The following is a 16044-nucleotide window of genomic DNA, read 5'->3' on the forward strand; positions in this document are numbered from 1 at the left end:
CTACGTTCATCTTTATATACAAACTATGGTCTAAACACAAAAATGTTTATAGCTGTTTCAAATGGCTGCACAGAAAAGTGTTTGTCTACCATCATAGAGAGTTGTGACATTGATGAATTGTACAAAAAAAAAGCTTGAGAGAGAAGTTCAAGTCCTGCCTACTTTTGCCCTTAAACACACCAGTGCAAGAACCACATGAAGTGGGCGTGAACGTCAGATTGTCAGTTCCAGTAAGTTACAAAAAAATGGTCAGACACATGCCACCCCAAAACAGTCTGAAAGGATAAAAGCAAATAAGTGTTTTTCATAAGAAATGTAAAAATGTTCCTTTAATTAACACATTTACATGTTGATACAGCTGCGGAAGTGTGAATCATAAAGCTCGGAGAGTCGTTCTTAAAGTGTCTTTACATCTTTACATTGGTGCAATACTTAGAAATATGTATGATGCAGCAACATGGTGACCACGTTCGTTTGATTGTTTTATACTGTTCCTCATTTAACTCATAGAAGACTTCTTCTACCCTTTAATAATAGCCACTATTGAAACCAGTTGAGAACAAATTAATTCACTAACGTCACAGCCTGATCCATTCATTTTCCTGCAGGAAACTAAACTAAATAAGAAACATCAGACATGTTGTGTAATTTCTCCCACGTCTGAGTAAAGTGTCCAGGTCTCCAGCATGACAACAGGGATGAGCTGCTGTGTTTGTTTTTCCTGCAGAGGTACAGAGTAAAGCTGGGCAAGGCAGCGAGGCGGGGGATAGAGAGAGAGAGAGAGAGATAGCGAGAGAGAGAGAGAGAGAGATAGAGAGAGAGAGAGAGAGAGGAGGTGGTGAGAGGTTGACAAGGTGATCAACAGCAAAACCTCCACTGCAAGGAATGTTACCAACATCTGCTGATCCCATTACTGACACACACACACACACACACACACACACACACACACACACACACACACACACACACACACAAATGCAACTGTAATACAGTAACAGGGGTTTGCTATAAAGCCTGTTATCTGATTTTATGTACTATGTATGTATTTTATGAGTTTTTCTGTTTCTGAAAGTGTTACTTTCATTTTTTCTCATTCAGATGTATTTTTATATCTTCAATCTTCTGTAAAGCCATATCATCATCATTAACATGACTATGTGAATAATGTTCATACAGCAGCATGTCAAATACAAAGTTTACAGTATGTTATAAAACACACATGGATACATCATAAATTGATAAAAAATGAATTCGGTTTAATATTCATTTAAAAACTGAACAAATCTAGAAAAATGTACCTTTTCCTGTGAGGGACACGGTGTGTAAATCTCCTTCAGGTGAGGGATGATCATACAACTAAAGTGCAAAAAGTGAGTTTTCATTTCAAGTTAACAACAAAATGGTGCTGAGCAGGTTCAGCATATTCATTAATTTTGGTAAGATGTTAAAATTAGAACAGATTATAGTTTCCAGTTGAAAGATACCAACTAACCAACGAGCCATAAACCTCTCAGTATCTCATAAACCATTTTGACATATGCACGGTTCTTGTTTAATGAGGCATCATGATTTTATTCAGTTGTTCCATTTTGGCATGATATATGCAGAAAACCCAGATTGATGCATGTATTATATATACATACATACATACAGTGTTATGCAATCAAACCTGGACTTCTCAAAAACAGTGGTTTGCTGAGGGGAGCACTGTGGATGTGGATGTAAGCTGAGGAAGGGGCGGTTGGTGGTGTTGAGGGTATAAAAACCAAAGCAAGGGAGGAAAGACTCAAACTTTGCTGGAACCAGGTTCGCAGGAGGAGCACTGATACCGAGCTGCAGACCTGAACAGCAACACAGATTAAACCATGCTGCCGTTTCTGGTGCTGACCTGTGTGCTCTGCTTTGGAGGTCACACTGCTGCAGGACAGAGAGGTGAGACAAATGTTTCTGTTTTTATGTTTTATTGTGATATTTTTGCTGTGCAGCTGGGAAACAATATCTATCTCAATCTCTATAGTTTGCATGAATTTATATTAATTATGATAAATGTTTAGTGTATTATGTGTGTAAATGTACTACCATGATTCAATCCATATAGTATAAAGTTTGTGAAAATGGAGAAACTGCAGGTGTAAAATGTCATATGGATGAGAAAATGAATATGCTGACGTATGGAATATCATTGAACTAAGCTTTATTTTTGTAGAAACATATTTTATTAGAAACCATAAATTGTTATTTCTTGTTTTTTACAACCTAAATGAGTATTTGACTTGTCGAGGGATAATAAAAGTTAAAGAGGACAGAGTTGGATTTCAGAGAGCAGAAACTTAACTTGCTCACAACAAGGAAAAACCATCATTGTGAGTGTTTTGCTGTAGAAAAAAAAACGGCAGGTCTCATTTACCTTTCTATTAGCAGCGACAGTGATTTATTTCCAGTATCTTTCCTCTGCTGTGGAATTCATTCAGTAAATAGAGTTGCTACTAATGAGAAGAACACATTTCCTGCGCTTCACGCTCAGGAGACTCCTGCCCTTTTACGGCTCCTCTGGGGGAAGGGGAAGTGGTCAAAGTGGCTTTAGGGGGGATGTTGGAGGGTCTCTGGGTCAAGTGGTACAAGCAGCGATGACCACACCTGATCTGTGTTCTGCTCAGAGATAAGCCTCATCTGGAGGATCTGTAAACTGACACTGTATCTGCAGTTTCTTTTTGACTAAACTGAAGATAAAAAATTTAAGTAAAATTTGAGTTATAGTTGATGCATTTTTGGGGGTAAATCCATTTAAATCCACAATGTTCAATTAAGAGTCAAACCAGAACCAAACCAGGTTCAAAAATAAATTTGTTGCGTTTTCATTGAGACTTTTGCTCACCTGCTATCTACCTGCTATCTATCTGCCTCTCTCTTGAATTAGTTGGAGTTTCTTCATTTTAATGTGTCAAAGTGAGTCACACTGGAGTCTGATAATTAGAGGACAAGGACATTTTTCAGTTTGTTACTATTTGGTGCCACCAGAGTTCAAATGGCATCTTTCTCCATACCAAGCCAAAACTACAACAACCAAACTGAAGTAAGCCACTCAAGAGTCAGTTGCTCGTTTTACCGCCGTAATAAAATCATTGAAATGTGTCTGTAATATGTTAAAACGTCAGATGTTCCTCCCAAGAAAAATGGCCCAACAGGTGTCATAATGTCAATCAGCCAAAAACAATTTACAGTTACACTTGAGTGACAGATGCCATCTAGTGGTCATAGTAATTATTAACTGGAGCAGTGACGCAGTTCATATGTAGACAAACTTCCTTAACAGTGGACTTTGCAACAAGAGACCGCTGTTCGTTTTCCATTTCCAACCGTGAATCTTGCCATTTTTAAAAAAATTACGATCGTTCCCTAACCTTAACCCTGTGGTTGTTATTGTAGCCATGACGACAAAGGTCACCTTTAACCCACAGCATGTTTCTCTACCCTAACAAACTGATCATTTTAACCCAAACCATCTTTCCATGATCCTAACTGAGCGGTTTGTGAGCCTAAACCTAACCCGACCTGAGCATTGTCACATCATAAAACGTCATATTCTTTAACAGTGATTTGTAACGGTCATCCTGGCGACTGGAGCGCCAGATTAGAAAATGTGCCCGTGTGTCGTTCTGGAGCCACACGGTCAAACAAGCTATTTGGTCGTTTAATTTGAAGGACTTGTAGTGTAACATTAGCACGAGAGAAGAGTTACACAATAATTAAAGTTAGCTAACATTGGCTGCCATAAGCTAACGGTCATACAAGACCAAGTAAGGCTGTAGCAGCAAAACCCCTTCTTCCTTGTTGGATAGTTGACAGATGGTTGAAACAGGATAATCTGTATCGAAAATCCAGATCATTTTTCAAAGCTGGGATACTATTACACAGTAGCATCACCAGGACGCCCATGGAGTTGAGTTCCTGCAAGCTTGATAAATGTTTCTTCCAGTAAATCTTGTATCATTCCATATCTGGAAAATGTATCTCACATCTCTGACTCAAATGTCTGTCTCTGCTCAAGACCAGTGAATGCGTGGGTAGAGGATACAAATGTGGCCTGCGGTGCATGAGAAATGTTAGGTATTAGACTTTGGTATTATACAGGCAGTGGATCATGTTGTATGGGAGGACATGTGTGCTCTAATCCTCCCCCGCCCCCCCCCCACACACACAGCAGATTGTTTTAGGCGTTGGATCAAACCTTACAGATGTATTTGCTGACAGTTGTACCCTCTGCATATTGTACACACACACACACATTCAACACACCTCCCCCTCTGTCATCTGTATTTGTGTTGTTTTTGTTCTGTTTGTAACGATTGTTGGACCTTTTAAAATGTGTTCAGATCGAGTCAATTTCTTTCCCTGTTATCACTGTTTTTGTCATTTGAGTAAAACACCTACAAGTACATCAATAATAGTGTTCAGATTTTTTCACCTGGGACAAAAAATGGAATATTTTTCTTGAACTATTCTAAAATGTGTTTAACTGGTTTGTTGGTTTTCCACATTGAAACTACTATGTGATATCCAGCAGTTAACAATTAAATCTTTAAACCAAATACAGCAAAACTAAAATATCAGCTTTAGTTTGCGAAGTGTGAATATAAAAACTTTTCCTCAAAGTCTTGCAAAGAGCAATAAAAGTATGACCTTCAGTATTTTATTGATTTGAACAATTCAAACTGCATTAGAGTCATCGGCTACAATTTTTAAATGTGTGCATCAGCTGATTACAGTACATATGGTTTTATAATGTATCTCCGTCCTGTTCTAGTGGTAATGATTGTTTTTCTTTTTAAATCCAGATGGCGAAATTATCAGTCAGATTAAAATGACGAACCTCGCCCTGGCTGAGATTAAAGAGCTTCTGAAACAGCAGGTAAACCTCCTTCATTTAGACAATGAAGTCAATATGTGTCTCTTCACAACTGTGTGTGCAGGTGTATTTGTTTGCACATGAAGATGAGACTAAGCTGGAAGTAAAACAAGCAACTGATCTTTACACAGTTTATTATTTTTAAGACATTTGCTGATAAAACTGTAACAACTTTACATTAAAATCAGATGCATTTTAAGTATGATGAGATAAAACTCTTCAAACATATTTTCAATATGGATAGAAAGCATTTTAAATTAAATCCTATGTTATTTTGTTTATATTATTATTATTATTATTATTATTATTATTATTATTATTATTATTATTGTTGTTGTTATTATTACATTCTGTATTATTTAATATATATATTTATATTAATCAATTATTTGCTTTTCTAGATAAAAGAGATAGTATTCCTGAAGAACACAGTGATGGAGTGTGAAGCCTGTGGTGAGTTCACAGTACATACAATACATCTCTTTTTTCTACCTGAAAATACACAATTTTGAAATTTCAATCATTCCCGACACTTAAATCTTGAAAATTAATATATGTTGATGATGAAAATACTGTTTTGAACAGCCTCTAAATTCTGATGCTACTCTTTTCCTCTAGTTTTTTAGACCTTTACGACCTCCACAGGGACCCTCATACAAAAAACTAATGAGAAACAATGGGATCATATTTATAGCTGTTAAAGCAAGTTTCATAACATCATGAAAATCTACCATGATACAAAGCCAATCAGAACAAACTGAATAACAAGATATGATATGATGACATAAATCATCAAAACAAACAGACATTTCACTGCAGTAAAGCAGAAGATGACTGATCTTCTCTCTCTTCAGGGATGGGAGGAGCACAGCCTCGTCCCTCCTGTGTGCCCAACCCCTGCCACCCAGGGGTAAAGTGTATGGTGACACCCCAGGGTATAAAGTGCGGCCCCTGTCCTGACGGCATGGTGGGCAACGGTACCCACTGCACTGACGTGGACGAGGTACGCAGAGATGTGATACAATACAAGAACTTAAATTAAATCTCCTCCCATAGAGGCCTTACGATGAATCATATGCTATAATACATTAATATATACAGCAATATAACACACTGATGCTAAGTGAAGTCAAATCAAGTTAATTTATTTATAGAGCACATTTTAAAACAATAACACAGACATCATGATGAGGATCAATAAGTAAATTAATGAAAGTTTAGAATTTAAAAATTGGATGAAATCATAAAAACACAACAGCGAAGAAATAAATAATAAAAACAAGGTCAACTTTTATTTTTAAACAATTGTTACACTTATACAATATGTTGTGATACATCATTGTAGGATACTTTTTTCCCTGTTAAAGGTTTTTTGGGGCCATTTGTCTGTATCTGGTATAGGAATAGAGGATGTTGTATGCTGTACACTTTGTAAAGTTCTTTATGATTTGTGATATTTGACTATACATATATATTTAAAATTGACTAGGATACATTACGTTACATTAAGATATAGTACACTGTGACACAACATGATATGTCATATAATATACAAAACGTTTTATGATACAAAACAACACAATATTACACTAGCATATATAATTTGATGATATCAATATGATCAGGTGACACAACAATACAGTACAATAAGGCATGATATGGTTCAGTATGGTATGATGCAATAATGCACACAGCATGATTTAATGATTTTTTGAATGCCAGTAAATTACACAGTGCAGCTGCAAACCAAAACAATGAGCTAAAAGCAGCTAAAAGTGCAAAAAGCTGCAGAGCGTCATGTTGCAACAGTACTAGTGACCTTTTTGTTTGACAGGAAGTCACTTGTTTTAAAAGTTTACACAACTACAGTAAGATCCACCCACACAGGTGTTTTCACTTATAGAGTCCTCAGATTCATTAGATCAGAGTAAAATCTGACAAATGATCTTAGTTCATTATTTATACTGTAGGGACAGACAAGAGAGCCTTAGTTATGTTGCATACTTGCCTGAAAATGTTAGAAAGTGAGCATTTGGTTGTTATTTTTTGGCAGAATTGCATATACATATACATTATATATGGAACCTAATGTCTTTATTTGATCATGTTAAGTTATTTTGTATATTTGTATTGTGATATTTAAGTCAGTAAAGTAACTCTCTCTGACCCTCTGATTAGTTTTGTTGCACCTGTTTAAGTGGGATAGTTACACCTCTGTTTTTGTTTGTGGTTCATGTTTAATCAGCCAAAGTGTGTGTGCAGAGCCTTTATTATCAATACTTCTACGTTTGTTGACCCAAAGGTCAAATCTCAAAGATTCATGAAGTAAACTGGTGTAAAAAAGCCTTAAAAACGTCCTGATGTGTGTTTGTGTTTTCGTTGTTGGCAGTGTACTGTGATGCCGTGTCACATGGGTGTGCGCTGCATCAACACCTCCCCAGGTTTCCGCTGTGGTTCTTGTCCTGCTGGATACACCGGCCCCCAGGTCCAGGGCGTTGGTCTCGCCTACGCCACCGCCAACAAACAGGTCAGCACCACTAAATACTAACACTTAAGACTATTGCTACTACTTCTACTACTACAAAAGAAGAAAAAGTGGTCTTCCCAAGTTCAGTATTTTCCAGATGGGTAACTATAGTTTAACAGTCCTTAGATCTGGTCTGGTGAGCAGTGGTTTTGAATTTAGCATGGGAAGCGATAAATTATGTAAGAAAGTTAATTTTGGTAAATTAATCAGGCTCCAGGAACATTAAGACTTAAAAAAAGCGAGTCTTAAGTTTTGTTTAGCTACTATTGATATGATCATTTGTTCATCATCATCATTTTTTCTACTTTGAACCCCATAAATGTCATGAATTACAGGGAATTTTAAAGCTTGAATGTCTCATCCCACTGGCTGATTTCAAACTTTAAATTATTACTATTTAGTGATGTGTATGATTGTTTCTGATGCTGTTTGTGCTTTTGTTTGTCTGGTTATGCTTGTTTTCGTTCTCTCTGATGTACTTAAGTCTCTCTTGCAAAAGAGATCTTGGAAATAAAGTTAAAGATATGTAACTTATCGAATTAAAAATTGTGTGAAAAATATCAGCATGCTGAATTTATAAAAAGAATTCAACCCTTAAATTATCTTCCCACCTTTTTTTTGAGATTTTGTGTTTTTTTTTAAATAAAATTCTCCCTCCTTGCTCCTCCTTTTGCTTCTCACCTGTTTTACTCCGCATCCATTAGCAACACCTCCTCCCTCTGTCCTTTACATACAATACGTTGAACAATGTGCACTGGACTGTTTCAGCACCACCTTAATCATCCATCCAGGACTGACTTCACTCCACTGCATGTCGTTTTACCTGTCGTCCTATCACAATCTTGATGTGAAAATCTTGTAAACCCACTGAAGTGTTCGGTTGTTCTTTCTGATTGTTTGTCCCATCAAGGTGTGCAAGGATATCAACGAGTGTGAACGCCCCAACAATGGAGGCTGCGTGGAGAACTCACTCTGTATGAACACCCCTGTGAGTAAAAATGCTGTGAATTTACAACAATCAAATGAAAAACCTGCTGCTCATACAATAACTATACTACTGTGTAACCTATAAAAAATGATTTCATACAAGGTTTTATTTTAGAGTTTTGCAAGATCAAACCACAGAAAAAGATTCAGATAACACTAAAGTGTTATTGAGGGACCCCAACATGTCAGGCATTCAGTGGTATTTGAGGTCCTTAACATAACAAAGAAGGGAAGGTTTTATATTATTTATGATTATTTAACTCTTGTGGTACTTGTTTTTTCTCTTACTTTGTATATTTTAATTGTTTTCACCACAACAGTGAAGCAAATTCCTTGTATGTGTAAACTATTTGGCAATAAACCTGTTTCTGACTCTGATGTTCAGTCATGTTAGCTTCTGCAACAAATGTCTGGAAAATCACAGCGCTAAAAGGATATGCAAGCAGAGAAAACTCTCATTCATTCATCTGTGCTGTGCTCATGTTTTGAAAATGCAGAAAGACAAAACACAAGCATAGAAGTATTTTGATTAGTTGGTTTGTAGACATGATTCATTACAGCAGGCACACTGTGATTTTGGTCTCTCACATTGTGATCTAGGATCATTGTTTTGGATTGAAGACCAAAGATTTCATTGTGTTTCTCTTACAATTGTCAACTTTCCTTTGGAACAACCCAATTTGCTCCGTGTACAGGGGCCTTTTTACAATGACATCCTTGTGAAATACATTTAAGTCATGGAACCAATGGAAAATCCCAAATCCTGCTGCTCAGTGCTGCCTTATGAAGCTCTTTTACAATAATATTAATGTAGGAACATGGATTGATGCTCACCCTTAACACTAATGATGGATTTGATGCCTTGTCAGGGCTCTTTCAGGTGTGGTCCCTGTAAGACGGGCTATATTGGTGATCAGAGACGTGGCTGTAAGCCTGAGAGAGCATGTGGGAACGGCCAACCCAACCCCTGCCATGCCAGTGCAGAGTGCATTGTCCATCGAGAAGGGACGATCGAATGTCAAGTGAGCAAATTCTACTTCCTGTCTTTAATCAGATTTCTTCAAATTTTCACTTTATAGTAAATTTTTCTATGTTTGAGAATCAGGTAGAGCTTTATGGGTGAGGCTGTACAAACCTTTTAGACATATCATGAAGCTGTTTAAACATTTTTAACCCAACGCTTTGAAATATTAAAGTCTGCATGCTCGTGCCAGATGTTGTGAAGTCAAAGGTCTGTTTGAGCACTTAAGTTCATCTTATACTGTATGCAGAACATGACAGGGCCAACAAAAACAGTCCTTATGTACAGTACATAAAACATTTTCCATCCCCCCAGTGCGGAGTTGGCTGGGCTGGAAACGGCTACCTCTGCGGCCCTGACATTGACATCGATGGTTTCCCCGATGACAAACTGAACTGTCCTGAGAGGAACTGTGCCAAGGTGAGTCTCCTTTCTATCCATGGGAAGCCTTTGAAAATTAATGACACAGAAAAATAAAAAGAAGTAGTCATCTGCAAAGAATAACATAGATATTTTATAGACATGGTGATATACTGTACACTTACTTGGTGAGACTCAGTCAGGAATTGTACTTTAAGTCAAATTTTGTTGCGACTTTTTATGCTGTTTGTAAGAAACAGCAATTAGACTATCAAGGAACACTGAACTTCAAAACTGAATCCAAGATTGATGAAAGACTTTTAAGTTTCAGCCATTAATCTCTTTATATTAACTCTGGCTGTCCCTTCTTGTAGTCTACTTTAATAGCGAGTGCTTTTCTTTTCAGGATAATTGTCTCACTGTGCCCAACTCTGGTCAAGAAGATGCCGACAGTGATGGAATTGGAGACGCCTGTGATGAAGATGCAGATGGGGATGGGATACCCAACACACAGGTTCATGCACAAAAGAATTTAACATGAAAATAATGGATAAAACTGAATGCATGTATGAATGAAAAGCCTACGAGCATGTATTTTTCACTTCAGTAGACCTGCAGACACTAAAACTAAAACTTCTCTACAGGATAACTGTGTGCTGGTGCCCAATGTGGACCAGAGGAACATCGATGAAGACGACTTTGGTGACGCATGTGACAACTGCCGCGCCGTCAAAAACGACCAAAAGGACACAGATGTGGACCAATTTGGTGATGAGTGTGATGAAGATATTGATGGGGATGGTGAGTATTCTACAAAATTTAGTTATTAGAGTTATTCATGCATACTGAAAAACCAATGGCAACACTGAGTTAAAAGTGGCATGTCACTTAAGTTATGATTGAAAAGTTTTTGATGCATTCATACAGATATAAATCTATGCCTGAATAAAATCAGAATTGGATTTTAAACATTGATGCCTGCTTTAATCTCAGGAATCCTCAATCACCTGGATAACTGCAAAAGGGTTCCCAATGCTGACCAGAAAGATCGCGATGGAGACCAAGTGGGAGACGCCTGCGACAGCTGTCCATATATTCCCAACCCCGACCAGGTCAGAAATCTTTTAATAAGAATAACAGGTATAAGTTGCCTCTAAGTATGTAAAGCTTGTTAGTAAGGTTGAGGTTAAACATGTTGAACTCTTTAGACATAATGCTGAAAACTACAGATGGTACAAATATGATATGGAGAGTAAAGTTGTAAACGGAGTTGCAACTTCTTTCTGTCAAAGATAAAGAAGAATTAGGGGCGAAACTTCAAGAATGTCCATGTGACATTTCCAAGGTATTTATCACTAAGAATGTTGACCAAAGACATCTGCACAAAAAGCCACAAGAGCAATTTAAAACCAGTTGTTTTTACTGACCTCCAGTGGTTTAATAGTAAAACTCCATTCATTTTTCCTATTATGTGACTCACAGTTGGAGCTCTTGTGCGGCTTGGATCAAGATGAAACTCTCCCGGTTAAATCATTATTCCAAAAGATGAACTGTGTTGGAAAATATCTGGTTCTTTGATAAAAACAGTGACCCACGGGTGTATTTCAGCAGGAACTATCAAATCACTGACCTTAAACTTTTATGTGTACAGCTAATGGCTAAAGATTACACTGTTGAGAAAACTGAAAAGACAACCTGCAGCTTAAAGCAGTTCTTTTAAATTTTGTGTCACTTGTTGGTAAATTCAGAAACAATGACACTGTGTGTTGTTCTGCAAAGCGCAGCAATGAAGTATTTTGAATTTTCTAGTGCTCTGACTTGTGCCTTACTGGCTTCCAGCAGCTCCTCCCACTTTGTGACTATTTGTCACCTTCCTTCAGTGATGTAGAAGTGTACTTCAGGGTGTGTCAGTACACTGTGACATCACTGTTGGGTGTGGCTACAGGTGAAACTTTCATCCAGCGAGGGCAGTGAAACACACTGCTTTTCAGCCTGGTGTTAAGTTATTCTTTGGAAAAGTTTAAGTCCCCAAATACTACATTGCTCATGCTGCTAGTGGAAAATAATAATAAATAAGAACATAAATAATAAGAAGAACATGGTGGTAGTCAATAAAACTAATGTATAATTCTTAAAGAGTTTCAACTAGCTGAATCCACATTGTCTTGTCAACCAAATGTATCATATAGTCATGGCTGGTTTACTGTTGGGTTTAACTATATGCTAACAATGACTGTCATGTCTCTCAGATGGATGCAGACAATGACTTGATTGGAGACCCTTGTGACACCAACAAGGACAGGTATTGTGTGACCTAATCACTCACATCACGAATCATTTGTATCTGTGTAATTAGTGTAGTGTAGTGATCAAAATCTCTCTTGCTCAGTGATGGCGATGGTCACCAAGACTCTCGAGACAACTGCCCAGCCGTGATCAACAGCTCCCAGCTGGACACCGACAAGGATGGCAAGGGAGACGAGTGTGATGATGACGATGATAATGACGGCATCCCGGACCTGCTGCCACCTGGACCTGATAACTGCCGTCTGATCCCCAACCCTCTGCAGGAGGACTCTGACAGTGAGTAATGCTCCAGGTCAGGAAGCCAAGAACAGCTAGGCTTGCAATTGCTTTTTTTAATGCTGTTATCTTGAGATCACAAGTTAATTATTTCGTTATCTTGAGAAAATGAGCTTTGTTATCTCGAGATAAGATAATCAACCCGTTATCACGAGAAAACCAAAGGTCATTTCCTCTTGTTACTTATAATGTTTATCAGAGATCAGGAGTGCCATGCCAGCATGCATAGATGGCATCTTGACGACTGTAGCAACTAATTTAAGGTGAAAATGTCATAACAGCACCTTTATTAATGACACGTGGGTCACAGCCAAATGGCAGGTTAATTAACTCCTGATAGGATGTCTCATGTAGGAGAAGTACCAAACAATACCTTTCAAGCATTTTCATTTTATTAGACTTAATGAGAGAAGGGAAAGTAAGGTGGAGAGAGGGAATAAGAACCAACATATGACACATTTGAACCCTTCAGAGCCACCTGAAGGCTTCTTGCGCTTGATCTAAATAGTTGTGCCATCCATGTGAGGGAGATATGGAGAAAAGACAAGAATGAACAAATAAGAATGAGCTTCTTGTCTTGTTATTTCAAGAAATCGGCCTTTTGTTTTCTCAAGATAAATTAACTCGTCTCAAGATAACACCATTAATGAATAGCAGCAAATAATGAATAGTGAACACTTACATCTATCCATCTATCTGTCCTCCCAGGCGATGGTGTGGGTGATGTTTGTGAGAGGGATTTCGACAATGACACTATCATTGACACCATTGACGCTTGTCCTGAAAACGCTGAGGTCACCCTCACCGACTTCAGGGAGTATCAGACCGTTGTTTTAGATCCGGAGGGAGACGCACAGATCGACCCCAACTGGGTGGTGCTGAACCAGGTCGAGTGACTTATTTTTTCCTTCTTTTTTTCCTGCTATTTTGTTGTTTCATAAAGTACTTCATAAATGTAAAGGAATACATCTTTATTTAAACTTTTTCTAAATTTTGGGAAATACACTGATTTGCTCTCTTGCTGATTTGCTTCCTGTTGAAGTCACGGCCAAAAAATGGTTTGGCATAAACCCCATCTGTAACACCACAACATGTACTCAACAAATGAGAAATAACATCAATTTATGGAAGGTAATTTGAGGCCATTTGAGCAAATAACGTCTTAGAAACATTATTTGCTCAAATGGCCTTCCATACTTCCATACAGGAGCTTTAATGGTTCTAGTAGACAATTTTTCTTTTTAAAAAAAGCATACTTCCCAAATATACAACTGTATAATGAATTAATGAAAGAGTCCCAAAATGCACAACTACTTCTCAGTCTGATAAAATGTCCTATAAATCAACAATTTAAAAAAAGAAACATTTTTCTGCAGGGAAGAGAGATTGTCCAGACGATGAATAGTGATCCTGGGTTGGCTGTTGGTAAGAACATCTGCTATTCAAACCTTAAAGAACATCTCTTAAAAATGGATGACATTTATATAACACAGTTACATCATTTGTAACTGAAATGAAGAAAATAATGCTGGGTAAATGCTAACATAGCATCTCATGTTGGCAACTTGTTGTTAGACCAATATGTCAGAGTTTTGAATGTTGATATTTACAGAAATGTATGTTTGAGATAAGTTATGAAACGGTCACTTGTAGGAAAAAAAAAGTTGTAAGATCATTATTGTTAAATCCTTTGTTGAGCTTTAGGGGAGTCCACTTTCCCCACTAAACAGTCCACACATTAAACTAAACACAAAATATCAGTGGGGCAAATTTTCATGTAGTTCAGTTTCCATAATTTCGACATTAAAACAGAGCTTCCAGTTTCTTTCTGCATCCGGTGACACCTGTGTGCTACATCTTCTCCATCAGGTTACACTGCTTTCAGCGGCGTGGATTTTGAAGGGACGTTTCATGTGAACACGGTAACAGACGACGACTACGCAGGATTCATCTTCGGGTACCAGGACAGCTCCAGTTTCTACGTGGTGATGTGGAAGCAGGTGGAACAGATCTACTGGCAGGCAAACCCATTCAGAGCCGTAGCAGAACCCGGCATCCAGCTGAAGGTAATCTACTGGTCCATTAGTATTTTAGACTATACAATATTCTGTTTTTCCTTAAGTGTTAAATTGTTTTTGACGATATGCACAAACATTCAGAAGTTGCCATGACTTATGTTAAGACTTCAAATGTTGTGCAGACTCAGATTTCTTGTCATTCGTGGTTGTGAAAAGGCTGTCAAGTCAAACACGGGTCCAGGTGAGAACCTGAGGAATGCCTTGTGGCACACCGGCGACACGAGTGACCAGGTGAAGCTGCTGTGGAAAGATGCTCGCAATGTTGGCTGGAAGGACAAGACGTCTTATCGCTGGTTCCTGCAGCACCGACCTGCTGATGGCTACATCAGGTACTGACTCAGTTAAAGGAATATTCTGCCACTTGCTTGCTGTCTTGTCGGGAGTAGAATTTAACTGTTGAGTAGAATGACGTAGAAGTAGCTGCTCCACATTTGTCTTGTTCACAAATTTTCCTATAAAATGTTGAATCCACTCTTTGCGGTGTGATGTCACTACTCTCTGTCGGTGTGCAGGGTTCGTTTCTACGAGGGTCCTCAGATGGTGGCGGACACAGGCGTCATCATAGACGCCACAATGAGAGGAGGCCGACTGGGAGTCTTCTGCTTCTCCCAGGAGAACATCATCTGGGCCAACCTGCGTTACCGCTGCAACGGTGAGTGTTGGGTCTGCTATCACTTCCTTCAAACACATTTTTTATTACCTTTTACATGTGAACAGACTTACTTTATTTAACTGTGACATTCTGTTTTACATCTACATGTCTTTGTTTTTTCCTATTTAATTGACCCTATTATTAATCTCTTCTAAGTTCTAAATAAAATAAGATTTTAACTAAGCATTAGTGGATCTTTCAACATTTTACAACAGATTATTGACAGTTGAGGGACATCAACTTCAAGTACTACTAAGGCACATAATTGTAAATTGCCCAATATGAGGCCAGAAATGTTTTTTTTTAACTGATTGACTGAGACACATCTTAACAGTGTACTAAAAGAATACAATTAAAAGAGGATTTTTATCAATTTGGATGACATTTATTTTTGTACTCATTGGAAATAGAGTATAAATGTAAGATAAATGCTCTTCGTTGATTGCTCAAACTGTAAACTACACTGATCTGTCTCTCTCCAGACACTATTCCCGAGGACTTTGACACCTACAGAGCGCAGCAAGTCCAGCTGGTGGCCTGATGAGAGTAAACGAGCCCAGGGAATTCTGGGAACACTTTCCAACGCACAACTTGGTGTCAGAAAGATCATCACTATGTAAACGTTCAATGAAAAGCCCAGCAGAGGTCTCTGAAACATCTCCAGTAAAATCCTGACAAAAGAGGAAACTCCACAGCTGTAAAACTTTTCAAAGGGAACCATTTCTAGAACAAGAATAGTTTGAATTGTTTAGCTGTTCCCAAACAGAAAAATATGTCTTAAATAATATTATAATGCTCCAAAATACTGTCCACTCTGTGTCAATTTATACTTTCTGAAAGAGGAATTATTGCAAAGATTCAACTTTTACTTATGAATAAATGTGGATTTTGGTAAATTATGTGTGGATGAATTTCGGCTCTGCTAAG

General features: G+C 37.9%; 1 protein-coding gene across 1 annotated transcript; it reads left to right on the forward strand.

Moving 5' to 3' along the window:
* The first annotated feature begins 1810 nt into the window (after positions 1-1810).
* Positions 1811-15739, forward strand: comp (cartilage oligomeric matrix protein). Its single transcript, XM_067596653.1, has 19 exons — positions 1811-1935; positions 4839-4912; positions 5311-5362; positions 5764-5912; positions 7299-7436; positions 8347-8424; positions 9293-9445; positions 9760-9864; positions 10211-10318; positions 10449-10605; positions 10798-10916; positions 12054-12106; positions 12194-12387; positions 13096-13274; positions 13764-13812; positions 14257-14453; positions 14622-14794; positions 14978-15117; positions 15600-15739. The coding sequence occupies exons 1-19, from the start codon at positions 1869-1871 to the stop codon at positions 15656-15658; spliced, it is 2244 nt and encodes a 747-aa protein (XP_067452754.1). The 5' UTR covers positions 1811-1868; the 3' UTR covers positions 15659-15739.
* Positions 15740-16044: the final 305 nt, after the last annotated feature.

This window comes from Thunnus thynnus, chromosome 8, assembly GCF_963924715.1.
Source record: "Thunnus thynnus chromosome 8, fThuThy2.1, whole genome shotgun sequence".
NCBI classification, from domain to species: domain Eukaryota; kingdom Metazoa; phylum Chordata; class Actinopteri; order Scombriformes; family Scombridae; genus Thunnus; species Thunnus thynnus.

Bases quoted from the DNA above. Each gene is read 5' to 3' on its own strand.
- comp (XM_067596653.1), top strand. From the start codon at position 1,869: ATGCTGCCGTTTCTGGTGCTGACCTGTGTGCTCTGCTTTGGAGGTCAC. The intron at 5,913-7,298 runs GTACGCAGAGAT...CGTTGTTGGCAG, and splicing joins ACTGCACTGACGTGGACGAG to TGTACTGTGATGCCGTGTCA. The intron at 14,795-14,977 runs GTACTGACTCAG...GTCGGTGTGCAG, and splicing joins CCTGCTGATGGCTACATCAG to GGTTCGTTTCTACGAGGGTC.